This window comes from Emys orbicularis, chromosome 4, assembly GCF_028017835.1.
Source record: "Emys orbicularis isolate rEmyOrb1 chromosome 4, rEmyOrb1.hap1, whole genome shotgun sequence".
Lineage (NCBI taxonomy): Eukaryota > Metazoa > Chordata > Testudines > Emydidae > Emys > Emys orbicularis.
In genome coordinates, this window is record NC_088686.1 from 62,787,117 (window position 1) to 62,806,852 (window position 19,736).

Sequence of the window (19,736 nt, forward strand, 5' to 3'; positions counted from 1 at the left end):
TCAGTTTCCCTGTCTGTAAAATGAGGATAATTAGGCTTACCGCCTCTGTAAGGTGTTGTGAGATTTACTGATGAAAAGAGCTAGGTTTGTCTTTAGGGGCTCTACTAATTTCACTAAAATTTGTGCTTTCTTTTAGATAAATGTCAAACTCATATGATTACATAGAAACGTTCTGAATTTGTAGTGATTTTCTATTTACATGAGGCTGTAGATATAGAATGAAACACATTCATCTACGGCATAACCTCAGTAGCTCTAAGAGCAATCTGAAGAGCTCCTATTCATTTAAATAGATTGTTAATACCAAGGCTACTGAATGTTGCCAATTTGTAATCAACTAGTTTTAATAAGGTTAGAATTTATTCAGTAATTAAAGAGCATAAGTAAGCTTGATTGGATTTATTAATATAATTAGTTAATTAGACAGCACATAACAGAAAGAGAGATACATCACTACAATCTGTGAAAACCCATTCCTGCAGGCTGAAGACAAGACAGTTTAGCTTGCACTATTTGTCTAATCCTACTTTTGAATTTGGTTTACAAATTGACCTTCCTATAGCCAGTCCCATTTACAATTTCAGTCTTATTCCTTCCTCTTTTTCATATACAGACATTTTATGAACTTGTATCTTTTTGGTAAATCAATCAAAATGTTAACATAAGCATATGTATTTGTTTGTTAATACAGTACATCACTGAAAATATGTATTCCTAGCAGGCTAGCATTTTCTCTTCTTAGCATGACTACCAGAGCATCAGGGGGAAGTCTGGCCTATAGAGCAACATGATAATTTCATTGTCAGCATTTTTAATTATTTTACTTCTGATCAGTTTATCAGAATCATCCAGCTAATATGCTTATTCAAGGTGGCCTGATATCAAAGACACAGAATATGTAAATTGCTTTTAGATCATTGCAGGGTTGTTCCATCAGGGTGTGTTCCTGTGCTTGGTCTAGTTAAGTTTAAAATATTGCAAACCCTGGCACTTCAAACAATTCCCTTAGGACACTATTCCTATATAATTAATCCAATACTGACTACTCCTATCCCATTAATCTAACAATAGACTATCTTAATCTCAGTTGTGCTCTGTAGGTGCTACTGTAATAAAGTTGATTATTATTTAATTCACCTGGCACTGTCTCTCGTTCAATCCCCTATCGTGTGATGTGTCCTGGATGGAAGCTGGAGGCATGTAGGTAAATATAGTGGTCCAGTGGATCTCTTGTGTGGACTGGTCTAGGCTGGGGTTCTTTCCTCCCAGCTATCTTCGAGACACCACCGACTTCCTGAGGAAACTACAATGCATTGATGATCTTCCTGAAAACACCATCCTGGCCACCATGGATGTAGAAGCGCTTTACACCAATATTCCACATGAGGATGGACTACAAGCTGTCAGGAACAGTATTCCTGATGAGACCAAAGCACGCCTGGTGGCTGAGCTTTGTGACTTTGTCCTCACCCACAACCATTTCAGATTTGGGGACAACTTATACCTTCAAGTCAGTGGCACTGCTATGGGTACCCGCATGGCCCCACAGTATGCCAACATTTTTATGGCTGACTTAGAACAACGCTTCCTCAGCTCTCGTCCCCTAGCGCCCCTCTTCTACTTGCGCTACATTGATGACATCTTCATCATATGGACCCACGGAAAGGAGGCCCTTGAAGAATTCCACCTGGATTTCAACAATTTCCACCCCACCATGAACCTCAGCCTGGACCCGTCCACACAAGAGATCCATTTCCTGGACACTACAGTGCAAATAAGTGATGGTCACATAAACACCACCCTATACCGGAAACCTACTGACCACTATACTTACCTTTGCAAATTTAACACCATTAATTTGGGCTTGAATAGGGACTGGGAGTGGCTGGCTCATTACAAAAGCAGCTTTGCCTCTCCTGGAATTGACACCTCCTCATCTATTATTGGGAGTGGACTACATCCACCCTGATCGAATTGGCCCTGTCAACACTGGTTCTCCACTTGTGAGATACTCCCTTCTCTTCATGTGTCATTACATAATGCCTGCATCTGTAACTTTCACTCCATGCATCTGAAGAAGTGAGGTTTTTTACCCACGAAAGCTTATGCCCAAATAAAACTGTTAGTCTTTAAGGTGCCCCCAGACTCCTTGTTGTTTTTGTGGATACAGACTAACATGGCTATCCCCTGATACTTCTCTCCCAGAGAAGTAACTACGATATCCACACAAGGAAATAAGGAAACAAATCAACAGAGCCAGACGTGTACCCAGAAGCCTCCTGCTACAAGACAAGCCCAAGAAGGAAACCAACAGAACTCCACTGGCCATCACCTACAGTCCTCAGCTTAAACCTCTCCAACGCATCATCAGTGATCTACAACCCATCCTGGACAATGATCCCTCGCTTTCACAGACCTTGGGAGGCAGGCCAGTTCTCGCCCACAGACAAGCCGCCAACCTTAAGCATATTCTCACCAGCAACCACACACCGCACCATAACAACTCTAACTCAGGAACCAATCCATGCAACAAACCTCGATGCCAACTCTGCCCACATATCTACACCAGCAACACCATCACAGGACCTAACCAGATCAGCTACAACATCACCGGTTCATTCACCTGCACGTCCACCAATGTTATATATGCCATCATGTGCCAGCAATGCCCCTCTGCTATGTACATTGGCCAAACTGGACAGTCACTACGTAAAAGGATAAATGGACACAAGTCAGATATCAGGAATGGCAATATACAAAAACCTGTAGGAGAACACTTCAACCTGCCTGGCCACACAATAGCAGATGTAAAGGTAGCCATCTTACAGCAAAAAAACTTCAGGACCAGACTCCAAAGAGAAACTGCTGAGCTTCAGTTCATTTGCAAATTTGACACCATCAGATCAGGATTAAACAAAGACTGTGAATGGCTATCCAACTACAGAAACAGTTTTTCCTCCCTTGGTGTTCACACCTCAACTGCTAGCAGAGGACCTCACTCTCCCTGATTGAACTAACCTCGCTATCTCCAGACTGATTCCTGCCTGCATATTTATACCTGCCTCTGGAAATTTCCATTACATCCGTCTGACGAAGTGGGTATTCACCCACAAAAGCTTATGCTCCAATACATCTGTTAGTCTTAAAGGTGCCACAGGACTCTCTGTTGCTTCTCTCCCAGTATTATTCATTTATCTTCCAGTAGCCCCAGTCAGGGACAGGGCTCCCCTGTGCCAGAAGATCTGTATAAAACAAGTAGTCCTTGCCCTAGAAATTGTATAGTTTAATCTGAGATAAAACATATCATGTCGGTGCCAAACAATAGGAGAGGAGAGGAGGGGTGGGAGGAGGAGGTATCAGTAATAAGACTATGTAATTAAATGATTTAACAGTTTGGAAGTTCAAACCATTTATTCTGATAACCTATTTCTTTACATTGTAACACCAGATCTTTACTGTATTCTATCCCTTCCCACTACTACGATTTAGATACTTACAACATCCTCCCTCCCCATCAGTGTAACATCACTATTTAGCTTAGGCTGTGGTACAGGTAAGCATGATTGTGCCCATTTTAGAGAGTGAGGGACAGAGACAGGCATTGAACTCGGCTGTGAGGCTTGGACCAGTCCAAGCTATCAGCGTTCCACGAAACAGCCTTTTTCCTACTGACCCACATCCGTCCCGCCCCCAGCCTCTCGCCATGCCCTGGCTACCTGATGCAATCAGCCGCCGGCTTTGCTCTACGCACGGCCCGGCGAAAGATCCCCGTTCCGTTGCATCATCCTGGATTGATACAGGAGTCAGCATTCGACCAATCAGCGAGCGAGCTCCGCCGGGACTGAAGGCCCTTCCTCCCAATCACAGTTCCGCATGGAGGCAGAGGACCGGAGCCGGGGCCGCTGATTGGAAGCGGCGACAACGAGTCCCTTCCTAGCGCACCTCACTGTGACAGGTGGGCGGAGCTTGCGCCAGGCTGGGGTATAAAGCGCTGAGGCTGCCCCGCGTTTCGCCCAGTGCCCGGTAGCCCCGTCCCCGCCGCGGGGGGCCCCAGCCGTGTTCGCCGCCCCGCCCCTGCGCTGGGGCTGCCCCCGTGCAGCAGCCTCGGGAGCCTACTGCAGCGCTGCTGCACCCGCCTCGCCGCCAGCGGCCCCCGCCCCCGCCTGCTGGGTCCGTGCAGCCGGGCGATGAAGCTGCCCGCGGAGCGCCAGGCGCAGGAGGAGGAGGATGCTGGGGAGCAGAAAACGCCCCTCTGGATCTTCGGCTACGGCTCCCTGGTGTGGAGACCCGACTTCGAGTTCAGCTCCAGGAAGGTGGGCTTCATCCGCGGCTACAGCCGCCGCTTCTGGCAGGGAGACACCTTCCACCGCGGCAACGAGAAGATGGTAAAGGGGGATCGGGCGCTGGCTGGGTGGGGGGGATCGGGCCCCGGGCTGCGGGAATCGGCCCGGGCTGCTGGGGGGCGGGGCACAAGGAGGGAGTGCGGGCCCAGGGAGGGGAGAAGGTGGGTAACCCTGGGGGTGAATCTCCCGCTCCTTGCCATGGGCACGGGGGTGGCGGGAAGTAGCCAATCCAAGCCACCCCTTTGGCACCTACCTGCCCTTGGAGCACCTCGAGTCAGTGCCTGGGTGGGATAGGCTAGATGCCTCTACTGGAAGTGAAAAGTGGCCCTTGATACTGATAAAGGCACCTGCCCAGACTCTCTCCAGGATTCAGCTGTTTGTAAATTTAGCTCCAGATCTAATAATCTTGAAAAAAAATCTGCCTCCTTCCCACCCTGCTGCCTCCTGGCACAACCCATACCCTGTCTGAAGCTGGTGCCATCTTTATGATGCTGGGTGCCCTGCAGCTGTCTCATGTGCCTGCAGTGACTTGCAGCGTAGTGGTGGTACCTGGAGCTGCGGTGGGTGTCAGCAGGGCTGTATCATCCTAGCCTGCCTGTACTGGTGATTTGGTACTTGATCTGGTTTCTAAAATGATGTTTCTCTCCCTGTGTAGCCTGGCCGTGTGGTTACCCTCCAGGAGGATTATGATGTAAGTATCTACATCTAGCATCTTTTATAATGAAATATATTAAACCTATAGCTGCTACTATTCAGGTTTATTATATGGCTTTAGTTGGATTACTCCCACAGTAATGATACTAGACTATTTCAGTAGCTAATCAACATCTCCCTCATTAACTACATGGCAGTGGTAACCCCTTGGCAACTGTATCCCATAATAATGGTAAAACAACCCTGGGATACAGTTTTGTGGGTTAGTATAAATCAACATGATGGCCTTGCTGGAGTTCTTATTTTTTTAGTCCGCAGACTCAGCTGGAAGTGAGGGAATTGCAGACACTACATTAGACCATTCAGCCAAAGAAGGTTAGAGTTAAAACTAGAGACCTGGCAAATTAAATGAAATGGGACATGCTGTGCCAAATTCATCACCAGTATACTCTCACTCACTTTGGTGCTTTTCACCAGTGATTAATCTGGTCCCTTGTCCTGCAAGATGAAAGCGGACACTAGATTTACCTCCAGAATAAGCTAGTCAGAAGATAGTCTTTTTGCCCTGTGAAAGAATACTAGGCTGCTGGGAGTGTTCTGGGGCCAGTTTCTCTTATTTCAATGGCATACACCAAGAGCTGAATTTTGCACTTTAAGTGACTTTGAAAGACAGAGGCAACTATTCCTTGCTGCCTTCTTGGTGAACAGAAGAAGGAGACCATATCTTCCTCCATCCCTTTCCTTGGATCAGTTGTGCTGTCCCTTCTCCGATGCCTGGTTGTCTTTTCAGGCCTTGTTCCCATTGTTTAACTAGACAGGGTGACCATGCACCCTGAAACAAAAGGTTTTGTATAGGAAATGCTGGTGCATTTGTTGCATTGTATTTGCAGCAGCAAATAACCTTCACTTGTAATTTCAGGCATGCACGTGGGGTGTTGCCTATGAAGTCCGTGGAGAGCAGATTGCTGAATCGCTTCAGTACTTGAACATGCGAGAAGCAGTCCTGGGGGGCTATGACACCAAACTAGTGAAGTTCCACCCCCAGGATAAAGAGGCTGATGAACCCATCCTGGCCCTAGTTTACATTGCTACACCCCAGAACCCCACCTACCTTGGCCCAGCATCTGAAGAGGACATTGCAGCCCAGATCATTGTCTCGAGCGGTCGGTCTGGACACAACATAGAGTATCTGCTGCGACTGGCAGACTTCATGCGCTACTTTTGTCCCCAGGTGGAGGACGAACACTTGTTTTCCATTGAGGAGGCCCTTGTTTCCATCCTGCCCTGTCTATGCCAGGCTGAGGAGCCTTTAGTGGAGGTGTGAATGAGACTCCTATCTCAGAGGGCTGAAAGGGGAGATGTCTTCATTTGAAAATATCAAATGAAGACATGAGGGGGAAGGAAAAAATACATTGGACTGGTTGAGACATAAGCATGACAGTGAACAAGTAGTTGGGGGCGGGGAAACTGCTACAAGCATACTTGAGCTGCCACACTCACCACCTGTGGAAACATGGTGCCCATTCCTGGTCTCCTAGCTGGGTGTGAGGATCATGACTGGTTGGTGAGTTTTCACTGTAAGGTTTGGTTCTGTGGCAGTCAAATGTGAACAGTATGGTGTTCACTCCTCTTCTTTTAGAGAGAGAGGATGCTGTCCTCCTCAGTGTACTTTTATTTTGGACACCAGTTGAGCTGGACTTGACTGCAGTGTTGTTTCACAGTATAACGGTCACTCTACCTCAGACTGGCAAAGCCACTTGTACAGTGGTGGGGACAAGAGCATGCTTGGTATCAAATGAGACCTCCTCTTTCTTCCCTCTCCCACCTCCAGTACAGTGACTGGACTTTAAAGTATAATGCCGGGGCTCCTGTGCAATATAAAATTGATTTGCCTCTATAGGTTCTTATGAGCCCTACCTCCTTATATGTCTCAAAGGGACAGAACCAATGCACTTACTTTTGCAACTTGAAGATGTATTTATTGTAATGTGTAGTAATACATATTTCCTTAAGAGGGGGAATGTCTGTCTGCCGGTGTAACAGCTCATGCCCTGCAGTGCAGGGTGTGGCACAAAGGTGTGAGCCCCTTACCAGACCTTGAGTTTACATGTGGAGAAAAAGCTGTCCTGACAGTGTTGAGTGGGGGAGAAGGAAGCTGATGAAGCAGTAAAGACTAAACTCATCAGCTTCACCTGGCACGTTCCCTGCTGTTAAATAGTGTTTGTGACAGAGCTGCTGCTATTGCAAGGTATGGTAGTAGAATCCCTCTCAAGAACAGACTGACAGTGTGGACTAGTCTTGTTTTTTAAACAGTTTAACCATGATCGGGGAGAGGAAATGTTTGACATGTTACTGTGGCTTGTGTGTATGAGGAAGTGAAATTGTATTGTGCCCAGTAATAAAGCAACTGACACTAAAATGAAAAACAAACCTGATGGATTCTTTTAAGCAGCAAAGCTTATGCATTGAGGGGGGATTAAAAGCTAATGGCACAGGCCAAGAGAATATCCTGCACATGAGTGACTACACTACTCATTTTCCCTGGTGCAGGGCACTAGAACAAGTAGACTAACACTAGTCCCGCACTGCCCCACACACTAATTCCACTATTCTCTCCTTACTTACCCCTGGGCTACACGGGGGGTGGGGGGAAATTAGGGTGATCAGAGAGCAAGTGTGAAAAATCAGGACAGGAGGGGGGTGTGTGTGTGTGTGGGGGGGGAATAGGTGCCTATATAAGAAAAAGCTCCAAACAGCAGGACTGACCCTATAAAATCAGGACATCTGGTCACCCTAGGGGGAATCGATCTAAGTTAAGCAACTTCAGCTATGTGAATAGTGTAACCAGGGCCGGCTCCAGGCACAAGCTGAGCAAGCTGGTGCTTGGGGTGGCAGATTGTTGGAGGCGGCATTCTGCCCAATCCTAGGGCGGCACGGCCGCTTTTTTTGTGTGTGTGTGTTCGTTCTACTCCGGCCGCCCTGTAGGGGGCGGCGGCGCGGAGAACCAGAGCAGCCTGCGGGGCAGTCCTCTTCCTTCCCTCCCCGCCGACCGGAGTGGAGCCCTCGCGGCAGGAGGCAGCGGGAGGGGCCGCGTGGCAGCGCCCCTGCTGTAGCCCTGGCCACCCCCTTCTCTCTCTCCCGCCTGCTCCCTCCGCCTCCCCCCCCCCAGCTGGTCCCCCTGCACCGGCGCTCCGGCCGCGCCACAGGTTGTCTTTTTTTGTTTGCTTGGGGCGGCCAAAAAGCCAGAGGCGGCCCTGAGTGTAACTGAAGTCAATGTACTTTGATCTACTTACCGCAGAGTCTTCACTGCGAGTGCGCTCGGCCGTAGATTTATCATGTCTAGTCTAGACGTGATAAATTGACCCCTGCTGGATCGATTGCTGCCCCTTGATCCAGCCAGTAATGTAGACAAGCCCTTAGTTTAAGAGCTGGTGGCTACCACCTACTACTCCCATCCCTTTTTTTTTTTTTTTAAAGCCTCATCTCAAAGTGCCCTTGCAATCCTCTATGGTGTAAGCAATAAGTGCAGTCTGGTAGTACTGATGTGACTTCCCCCTGCAATGCTAGCAGAAGAACCACACCTGTCAAAGGAAAAGGAGATAATTCTTTCTCTCCATCCACCTCTAGTCTGCTGATCCTAAGGGCAACTTGCTGGTTGCTGTGAGCTCCAAAGCAGTGCTCCTGAGAATAAAGGGCAGGCACAGAAATGCAGCTCTAGCTTGGGGAGGATGCCAAGAAAGGACAAACAGGCTGCCCTACCATTTCCAAGAAGCATCTGAATAAGAGATATTAGCTAAAACGTGTTTTGCTTGTACCAGAGGAGAAATACAGGCACAGAGGGAAGATAGAAGTGTTGGAAACAATGTAATGTATAATCATTGTAGATTGCCCTCAGATTCCAGAGCTGTCCAAAGACACTGAAAATCATGGACTGAAAAGAGACACTGTATTTGTGGCTGCTTATAACACTCTAATCCCTGATGGGAAGGCTGTTAACTGGCCTCTTGACATTCAGTGGTCCCTTGAAATATGCATTAGCTATTTATGCTGAACAATCTGTTGCACCTTGTAATTTAGCCATGACACTGTGGTTATGTCTTAACTGCAACAAAATACATGCAGCTGGCCCACATCAGCCTGGGACTCAGCATTGAGGCTGTGGGGCTATAAAATTGCTGTGTAGACATCCAGGCTCAGGCCAGAGTCCCTTAATCTTTTCTTTGTTAAAATAGACTCAAGGAGTTCAATCTGTTTATCACTATAAGGCATGTCTTCCAATCCCTTTAATCATTCCCATGGCTCTTCTGAGCCCTCTCCAATTTATCAACAATATTCTTGGATTGTGGGCACCAGAACTGGACACATCATTCCAGCAGCAGTCACACCAGTGCAACAGAGGTAAAATCACTTCTCTACTTTTACTCAAGATTCCTGTTAGGCATTCAAGGATCACATTAGCCCTTTTGGCTATCGCATCGCAGTAGGAGCTCATGTTCAACTGATTATCTACCATAACAACACTCCCTCCTTCCCCCCCCCCGATCCTTTTCAGAGCCACTGCTTTCCAGGTTAGTCCCTCACCATACCCCACCCTAGTCTGTAAGTATGGCCTGCATTCTTTGTTCCTAGATGCATAACTTCATAGTGGGTCATATTAAAATGCATAGCAGTTGCTAGTGTCCAGTTTACTAAGTGATCCAGATTGCTCTGTACTGGTATCATCTGCCCTCTTCATTATTTATCACTCCCCAAATCTTTATGTAATCTGCAAACTTTATCAGTGATGATTTTGTTTTCTTCCTGGTCATTGATAAGACGGTTACTTACCTTCTGTAACTGTTGTTCTTCGAGATGTGTTGTTCACGTCCATTCCACATTAGGTGTACGCGCGCCGCGTGCACGAACGTCGGAAACTTTTCCCCTCAGCGGCTCCCGTCGGGCCCGCAGGGTCTCCCTTCCCGCCAGAGCGGCGCCCCGCCCCAGCGTATATATACCCCTGCTGGCCCGACCCTCCCTCAGTTCCTTCTTGCCGGTGACTCCGACAGAGGGGAAGGAGGGTGGGAAGTGGAATGGACGTGAACAACACATCTCGAAGAACAACAGTTACAGAAGGTAAGTAACCGTCTTTTCTTCTTCGAGTGCTTGTTCACGTCCATTCCACATTAGGTGACTCACAAGCTTACCATTGGAGGAGGGTAGGAGTCAAGGAATAACAGATTGAAGCACCGCCCTGCCGACCATCGCGTCATCTCTGGTCTGATGGTGGATCGCATAGTGGGCTGTGAAGGTATGAACCGACGACCAGGTGGCTGCCTTGCAGATCTCCTGAAGCGGGACCTGCGCCAAGAAGGCCGTCGAGGACGCTTGGGCCCTAGTAGAGTGAGCCCGGATCGGAGGTGCAGGCACGTTGGCGAGCTCGTAGCACGTGCGTATGCAAAGCACGATCCACGCCGACAGGCGTTGCGTTGAAATAGGCTGGCCCTTCATTCATTCCGCAATGGCCATGAATAGCTGAGTTGATTTGCGGAAAGGTCTGGTACGGTCCAGATAGAAAGCCAGCGCCCGCCGCACATCGAGGGTATGCAGGCTACGATGGCGTGGGTCCGTATGGGGCTTGGGGAAGAACACCGGCAAACAGATGTCCTGCCCCATGTGAAAACTCGTGACCACCTTAGGAAGGAACTTAGGGTGAGGCCTGAGTTGCACCTTATCCTTATAAAAAAACAGTATACGGAGGTTCTGAGGTGAGGGCCCTCAGCTCCGACACCCTCCTAGCCGAGGTGACAGCCACGAGGAACGCGACCTTCCATGAAAGGTGCATGAGGGAGCAAGAGGCCAGGGGTTCAAAGGGGGGCCCCATGAGTTTAGTGAGGACCAGGTTGAGGTCCCACGGGGGTATAGGTGGGTGAGTGTAGGGGAACATCCTATCCAGCCCCTTGAGGAATCGGACCACCGTAGGATTGGAGAACACGGACAGCCCCAATTCCCCCGGGTGAAATGCCAATATGGCGGCTAGATGCACCTTAATAGAAGCGGGGGCCAGGCCCTGGAGCCTAAGGCTCAGCACGTAATCCAGGATCAGCGGTATCGAGGCCCGCAAGGGCTGGGCGCGCTGAGACTCACACCAGAGGGCGAAGCGCTTCCACTTGGCCAGGTAGGTTGCCCTTGTGGAGGGTTTCCTACTACCCAGGAGGATTTGCTGGACCTCCTGGGAGCATCTGTGCTCCGCCTCATTTAGCCAGAGAGCAGCCATGCCGTCAGATGCAGCGATGGCAGGTTCGGGTGGAGTAGGCGACCTCGATCTTGTGTTATGAGGTCATGATGGAGGGGGAGGGTTATTGGAGAGGCCACGGACAGCTCTAAGAGAGTTGTGAACCAGTGTTGACGAGGCCACGCCGGGGCGATGAGAATGACCTTCGCCCTGTCCCTGCGGGTCTTTAGAAGGACCCTGTGGATGAGTGGGAACGGGGGGAAGGCGTATCGCAGGCCCCCTCCCCACGGGATAGTAAAGGCGTCCGCCAGAGAACCCGGACTGCGGTTCTGGAAGGAACAAAACTGTGGGCACTGGCTGTTGTCCATGGTGGCAAACAGATCCACCTGGGGAAACCCCCACCTCAGGAAGACTGACCGGAGGATGTCCCGCCTCAGCCGCCACTCGTGCGTGAGATAGGACCGGCTGAGGCGGTCCGCCAATCCGTTCTGGACCCCGGGGAGATATGCAGCCCGGAGGTGTACTGAATGGGCTATACAGAAGTCCCAGAGGAGGAGTGCCTCGCGACAGAGGGGAGAGGACCGGGACCCGCCCTGCTTGTTTATGTAGAACATAGCGGTAGTGTTGTCCGTCAGAACTGACACGCCGTGCCCTCTTATGGTGGCGTGAAAGGTCTGGCAGGCGAGGCGAACCGCCCTCAGCTCCTTCAGGTTGATGTGAAGCGACTGTTCCTCCCTGGACCACAAGCCCTGAGTGCGTAGGTCCCCTAGGTGCGCCCCCCAACCCAGGTCCGACGCGTCTGTCACCAACGTCAGAACTGGTTGTGGGGCAGCGAACGGGACCCCCGCACAGACCTGCTGTTGGTCGAGCCACCAACAGAGGGCGTCCGAGACCCGAGCCGGAATCGTGACAACCATGTCTAATGGGTCGCTGTTGGGGCGATACACCTGGGCCAACCACAGCTGCAGAGGTCGGAGCCGGAGGCGGGCGTGTCCAACCACGTGGGTGCATGCCGCCATGTGCCCCAAGAGCTGTAAGCAACGTCTGGCCGTGGTCGTGGGGAATCTCTGAATGGAGGTCACGGCCTCCTGGATTGCCCGGAAACGAGATACGGGAAGGCTCGCCCTCGCTGCCACCGAGTCCAGGACTGCCCCTATGAATTCCAGTCTCTGTGTGGGGAGTAGTGAGGACTTGGGCACATTGACCAACAGGCCGAGATCGCGGAACACTTGTAGCGCCAATGTCACGTGGGCGTGAACCTCTGCCTCTGACCGGCCCGCCAGGAGCCAATCGTCCAGGTATGGGTAGATGCGCATCCGTCGCTTCCGAAGAAAGGCCGCCACCACGGACATGCATTTCGTGAAGACACGTGGGGCCGTTGCCAGGCCGAAGGGCAAGACCGCAAACTGAAAATGGCGCTGCTGGATAGTGAAGCGCAGGAACCGCCGGTGGGCCGGGCGGATAGCGATGTGAAAGTACGCGTCTTTCATATCGAGGGCAGCGTACCAATCCCCCGGATCCAGGGAAGGAATGATGGTACCGAGGGAGACCATACGGAAACGTGGTTTTTGCAAGTACTTGTTCAGCTTGCGAAGGTCCAGGATAGGACGGAGGCCCCCTTTCGCCTTGGGAATGAGGAAGTATCTGGAATAGAACCCTTTTCCTCTGAGGTCTGGAGGAACCTCTTCCACCGCCCCTACAGCGAGGAGGGTCCGTACCTCCTGCATAAGGAGTTGCTCGTGAGAGGGGTCCCTGAAGAGGGACGGGGGTGGGGGTGGGAAGGGGGGGGCGAGGAAAACTGGAGGGCATATCCTGACTCTACCGTGCGGCGAACCCAATGATCTGATGTTATATGGGACCAGGCACGGGAAAAACGGGATAGGCGGTCCCTGAAACACAGGGGAGGATCCGGGGAAGAGATCGGTACGCTGTCCTCGATCGCATCTTCAAAATCCTTGTTTATTGCCCGGCTGCGGCTTGCCGTTGTTATTGCCCTGGCCTTGACCGTGGTTAGGCGTATTGTTGCGCCTACGCCTATTATCTCTGCCCCGTCTACCGTAAGGCTCGTGTCGAGGGCGAGGCTGGTATTGCCTCTGTGGAGGCTGTGGCTTAAAGGGTTTCCTCTGCGTCACGGGGGTATGCATCCCCAATGACTTGAGGGTAGCCCGCGAATCTTTGAGGCCATGGAGCCTGGCATCAGTCTGCTCCGAAAACAACCCCGTCCCTTCAAACGGAAGGTCCTGGAGGGTGTTTTGCACCTCTGGAGGAAGACCAGACGCTTGCAACCACACTGAACGTCTCATAGCCTAACCAAAAGAAGGCTGAGGGGGGATATGATTGCTCTCTTTAAATATATCAAAGGGATTAATACCAAGGAGGGAGAGGAATTATTTCAGCTCAGTAGTAATGTGGACACGAGAACAAATGGATATAAACTGGCCGTGGGGAAGTTTAGGCTTGAAATTAGACGAAGGTTTCTAACCATCAGAGGGGTGAAATTTTGGAACAGCCTTCCGAGGGAAACGGTGGGGGCGAAAGACCTCTCTGGCTTCAAGATTAGGCTTGATAAGTTTATGGAGGGAATGGTTTGATGGGATAACGTGATTTTAGTCAATTAGGCATTAACGTGCCATCGCAGGTAAAATGAGGGTCCGGCTGTAGAATCTTGCCTGTATGCTCGGGGTTCTACTGATCGCCATATTTGGGGTCGGGAAGGAATTTTCCTCCAGAGTAGATTGGCAGAGGCCCTGGAGGTTTTTCGCCTTCCTCCGCAGCATAGGGCAGGGGTCGCAGGCTGGAGGATTCTGTTGTGGGTGGGTCAGCTTTTGTGGCCTGCATCATGCGGGAGGTCAGACTAGATGACCATATTGGTCCCTTCTGACCTTAAAGTCTATGAGTCTGAGTCTATCACCACTCCGGACGCGATAGTCCTGGCGGCCGCATCGGCCGAGTCGAGCGAGGCCTGTAAAGAAGTCTTAGCCACCGTCTTTCCCTCGTCCTCAATGGCCGCAAACTCGGGCTGCGACCCCTGAGGCAGGGCCTCCTTGAACTTGGACACCGACGCCCAGGAGTTAAAGTTGTGTCTGTTGAGGATCGCCTGCTGGTTCGCGATCCGCAACTGGAGGCCTCCCGACGAGTAGACCTTCCTGCCGAAGAGGTCTAATCGTTTCGCCTCCTTGGCCTTGGGGGCCGGGGCCTGCTGGCCATGCCGCTCCTTTTCGTTGACCGCCGAAACTACCAGCGAACATGGGGCCGGATGGGAGAAGAGGAAGTCAAACCCCCTGGATGGGACGAAGTACTTCCTCTCGACGCCCCGTGCGGTAGGTGCAGAGGAGGCCGGCGTCTGCCACACAGTCTTATAGTTTGACTGTACGGTCTTTATCAATGGAAGAGCAATCCTGGAGGGACCCTCCGGGCTGAGAATGTCTACCATGGGGTCCTCCTGCTCGACCGTCTCCTCCGCCTGCAACCCCAAGTTGAGGGCCACCCGGCGGAGCAAGTCCTGGTGTGCCCGGTGGTCAATTGGGGGAGGGCCGGACACTGTTGTGCCCGCCACGGCTTCATCTGGTGAGGAGGAGGAGGTCATGGCTTTTTGAGCGTCCTCATCCTCCTGTAAGCCCTCCTCAGCTGGCTGACCCTCCGGGGTGCGTCCCCTGCCCTGGGCCATGGACGGTGCCAGGCTCGGTGCCGAGTCCGCCCTCTCGGCCTCAGGCGGTCTGGAGACCGTAGCCTCCGCACGGGAGGTGGGACGGTACCGTGGGGAACGGGAACGGTCCCCCGAAGGGTCCGACCTCGAAGTTCTGGATGGCGGGCCTTGCTGGTGATAGGCCCACGGGGTCCAGAACGGCCACTGTCCCGGATGGCTCCAGTGTGGTTGCCAAGAGATCTCGTGCCGTGTAGCGGAATGCCCTCTGCGATCGTACCTCGACCGCCCCGAGCTCACTTCCGACGCAAGCGACGGCGACCTGGAGGGCCACGGCGGTGCCGTGGAGCGGTGCCGATCCGGTGTCGGGGAGCGGTGCCGTCGGGACCGGGACCGTGAGTAGCACCGTACCGATCTGGATCTGGAACGGTACCGTTGACCGCGGGACCGGGAACGGCTGCGGGAGGACGGTCTTGGGGTCCTCGCCGTCGAAGCGCCCCGGTGCCTGCTCGGGCCGGGTTGCTGGGACGGTGCCTCGCTCGCGCCGGGGCCCTTCTGCGTGGAGGCCCGTTGCGTGGCGGGAAGCCGGGAGTCCACCGAGGCGGAGCTCGACCGGGACCGGCGCCGGGAGTGGTGCCGAGATGGCGACCGCGACGGGCGCATCATCGCCGGCTTGCCCTTGGAAGGCAGCCTCGGCGGAATGTCTTTGGCGTGGAGTGTGCTGACGGAGGACAATTCAATGAGGTCCTTCGCCGCCTCAAATGTGTCCGGGGTGGAGGGCTGTTCCAACAGTTCCTCCAGCCCCTCCTCCTCACTCGACGCGCTTGTCCCGGGGCTCGACGGGCCTTTCGGCGCCGGAGCCACTGGTACCGGGACCTGTGCCGGGGCCGGCACGGCCTTGGGCGCGCTAGCGGTCTTCGTAGGTGCCGCCTTCTTGTGCGGGGAGCGACCCCGGGCCTTGGGCTGGCTCTTGGGCTTGGCCGGCGAAGCAGATCGGTGCCGGGCGTGATCGCGCCGAGGCGGCACCGCAGGTTTAGCCTGCACCGCTTGCGTTGGGTCGCGGACCGATGCCGAGGCACTTTGCACCGACGCCGACAGTGCCGTGGGAGCGGAGGGCTGTAACGCCATCTCCATGAGGAGCTGTTTCAGGCGAAAGTCTCTCTCTTTTTGAGTCCTGGGCTTGAAAGCCTTACAAATCTTACAGCGCTCCTTCTGGTGAGCTTCCCCCAGGCAACGGAGACACGACTCGTGCGGGTCACTCACTGGCATGGGCCTGCGGCACGTGGCACAAGCCTTGAAGCCTTGGGCGTGCGGTATGCCCCGCCGCCCAGGGCCGGTGCCGGGGTTGACCAAACCCCTATCACCAAGAGTTTGGTTGGTCTTTGTAACAACTAAAACTACTTAACTCTAACACTTACTATAACAAAGAACTGATAACTACTGCTAATGACTATGCTAAGGGACACTCTCGAGTTGAGAGAAGAGCTGTTCCAACGTCGCCACGGGCGGTAAGAAGGAACTGAGGGAGGGTCGGGCCAGCAGGGGTATATATACGCTGGGGCGGGGCGCCGCTCTGGTGGGAAGGGAGACCCTGCGGGCCCGACGGGAGCCGCTGAGGGAAAAAGTTTCCGACGTTCGTGCACGCGGCGCGCGTACACCTAATGTGGAATGGACGTGAACAAGCACTCGAAGAAGAAAAAAATGTTACATAGCATAGACCTGCAGGACTGCACTGGAAACATGCCTGCTCAGTGATTCCCCATTTACAATTATGTTTTGAGACCAATCAGGTAGCTCAGTTTAAAACCATTTAATGTGTGTGCCACATTAATTTTGTATCATTCTAGTTCTGTCATCAAAATGTCAGGTGGTACCAAGTCAAATGCCTTACAGAAGTCTAACTGCAGTACATCAACACTATCACCTTTATCAACCCAATGTGTAGTCTCAAAAAAAATATGAAGTTGGTTTGAAAGGATCTCTTTTCCATAAACCACGCTGATGTGCATTAACTAACATTCTTTATTAAACTGAGTCCTGTATTAGGCATTCCATTGTCTTCTCCAGGATCAATACTAGTCTGACAGGACTGGAATTACCCAGGTCATCCTCTTTCCCCTTTAGAGTATTGGCACAACATTAGCGTTCTGGAACTTCCACAGTGTTCCAGCCAGGGCCGGCTCTAGGCACCAGCTAAACAAGCTGGTGCTTGGGGCGGCACATTTTTAGGGGCGGCATGGCCGGCGCCAGAATGCCACCCCTAAAAATGTGCCCTGGCCGCCCTAGCTCACCTCCGCTGCTGCTGCCGCTCGCGCACCGCTGCTCCCCCTCCCTCCCAGACTTGAGAGCGTGGGAGGGAGGGGGAGAAGCGGCGCCCGCGCCGCGGCCACTCGGAGTCTCCTCCTCCCTCCCAGGCTCTCAAACCTGGGAGGGAGGGGGAGATCCCGAGCAGCCGTTTCGCGCGCCGCTGCTCTCCCTCCCAGGCTTGAGAGCCTGGGGGGAGGAGGCAGGGCTGGGGATTTGGGGAAGGGGCGGAGTTGAGGCGGGCCGGGGGTGGGGTAATTAAAAAACGGGGGGGGGGGGGCGGCCAAAATTGTTTTTGCCTTGGGCCGCAAAAATCCTAGAGGCGGCCCTGGTTCCAGCACTGATTGAAAATCAACATAACTGGTCCAGAGAGCTCCTCAGCCAGTTTTTTTTTTTTTTTTTTTTTTTTTAACTCTTGGATGCAAGTTATCCAGACGAGCCGATTTAAAAATGTCTGATTTTAGAAGCTGCTGTTTTAAAGCCTCCGTAGTTGTTACTGGAAAGGAAAGTTTCATCATATATGACATGACTTTACATTATCTGTTTTCTTCTTAAATACATAAATACTTAAACTCTTCTGCCTATTCTGCATTAGAACCATCTTTCATCAGAAGGGAATAGATCAGGCTCCACAGCCATTCAGCCCTTGGCTCCTCTGCTGATACTGCCAACATTGGTGTGGACACCTGTCCACTGGCAAATATGAGGCCCCCTTAAACAGTTCTTAGGAACAACATTAGAGAACATACAACACAGTGGTAAAAAGTTCTCTCTTGTATTACCAGTCTTTTCAAAATCAGGGGGAGTTAGGCACCTAAATATCTTTGAGGATCTAGGTCATACTCACTCATGTCTGAGCACAGCAGATAAGCATTCATGTGTGTAAATGGGATCTCTCCTCAGGTACCAACCAGTGTGTAACCCTGTATCATAGCCTCTAAGCTTCACTCAACTTCCCAGTTGCTAATTCCACCCACAAGCAACCAGAGCCCCTTCCTGCTGCTGACCCCTGCCACCATTTCTACGCTAAGTACTCCTCATGCTGCCAAACTGACCTGCAAGCTCCTGTTCCTTTCCCAGCTGTCAAACCCTTCCAGCTTGCCAATGTCCCGTTGCTAGAAAGCAGTGTAAGGATTAAGAATCACATCTTGTTTTCAAGGAAACACCTTTATCAATAAAACACAAAGGAAAAAGGATGACCAGGTGAATTATTCCTAAACAGAGCAGAAATAGCCTTAAGCCCTGCCAAACCGCTGAAGACTATAAAGATACTATACACGCTATGGCTGAAAGATAGTGACTACACAGCAGGCAACCAGTGCAGCTATTTAATGATTGTAGAGCAAGGAGAAGGGAGAGGACAGTTTGTCTCCATCTAGTCAAACCAGAATTGGTACTGTAGACCACAGTCTAGTTGCTAGGAAATGGACAGTGGATGTTCAAGGGCAACAGACTCTGGAGGGTAACACTCCTTCCGCTGTTATCATTCAAAGATGGAAGGAATTAAGGAAGGTTCATCAAGCTACAATCTTTACTTTCGAATGAGCTGTTTATGGTGAGCTGGAGAATTTAAGGAAAAGTAGTTTTCTTCCAGTCCTAGCTGTGGGGTGGAGAAGGCTGTACAGCTCCCATCATCGGCTTGTTACTGTAGCTTATCGATGTCAGACAGAGTGATGGGAAGTTACAGAAGTTCCCCTTCTTCTGGACGGCTTTCCTGTTTCACAAGATTCTGACAGGACGTCACATTTTAGTCATTTTCGTAATCTAAAAGGTCAGCGTCCCAATTTTGACCTGTGGCACTTTGTGAGTAAAGAAAGCCTGAGGCCTGTAACACTCACTACATCCCCCGGCTAATGTGACATGCCCAGTACCCAAAAAGGGCAGCTGGGGTGGTTTGTATCTCAAGAACCAAACTGAAAATAGCTAGCTGGAGTCAGACAGAGGACTGTGCCATTTGTGCGATATCTGCTTAGCCATTTCCTCCCTCTTTACCAGAGGCTGCATCCTCTGCCCACTCATACCTTCCTGCCCTTTTCCATGATGTTCCTTGTAGGGGAAGCAGTGTTGCCTAGGGGCTAGAAAATTGGAATGGGATTCAGAAGACCTCTATTCTCAGCTCCTCCACTGATCTGCCATGTGACCTTGGGCAAATCATGCCACTCCTCTGTGACTCAGTTTCTCCATCTGATACTTACCTGCTTTGAAAAGTGCCATACAAGAGCTAGGCATGATTATAACTAGAACAGCTTCCTTCCTCCATTACCCCTAGACTCTTTTCTCTTCTCTTTCAAGCCCCCTCCTACAAACTCACTTCTAGTGGATTGCCTCCCACTGCTTAACAATCCTCTCCTATTTACATTAGAAACAAATTAAACTCTACACAGTGTTTGTCAAGTCTAAATAAAACAGCACAATTCACATGATTTTAATCCCTGTTTGATCCATCCCCCTTTCTCCATACTTTGATGAAATAATAAACTCTTCACTGGAGGGAACTTGGTCCTGATTCACTGTTGCCTTGCACCACAACAGAACAGTAGCATTTTATATCCACTTTACACTGATAAGTAACTATATAAGG

At 51.4% G+C, this 19,736-nt stretch overlaps 1 protein-coding gene across 1 annotated transcript; it reads left to right on the forward strand.

Moving 5' to 3' along the window:
* Window positions 1–4,187: 4,187 nt before the first annotated feature.
* CHAC1 (ChaC glutathione specific gamma-glutamylcyclotransferase 1) lies at window positions 4,188–7,403 on the forward strand. Its single transcript, XM_065403300.1, has 3 exons — window positions 4,188–4,385; window positions 4,999–5,034; window positions 5,917–7,403. Exons 1-3 carry the CDS (start codon window positions 4,188–4,190, stop codon window positions 6,319–6,321), a joined length of 639 nt encoding a protein of 212 aa, XP_065259372.1. The 3' UTR covers window positions 6,322–7,403.
* The last annotated feature ends 12,333 nt before the right edge of the window (window positions 7,404–19,736 follow it).

Coding starts and splice junctions, on each gene's coding strand:
- CHAC1 (XM_065403300.1), top strand. CDS start 4,188: ATGAAGCTGCCCGCGGAGCGCCAGGCGCAGGAGGAGGAGGATGCTGGG. Junction 4,386..4,998: donor ACCGCGGCAACGAGAAGATG/GTAAAGGGGGAT, acceptor CTCCCTGTGTAG/CCTGGCCGTGTGGTTACCCT. Junction 5,035..5,916: donor CCCTCCAGGAGGATTATGAT/GTAAGTATCTAC, acceptor TTGTAATTTCAG/GCATGCACGTGGGGTGTTGC.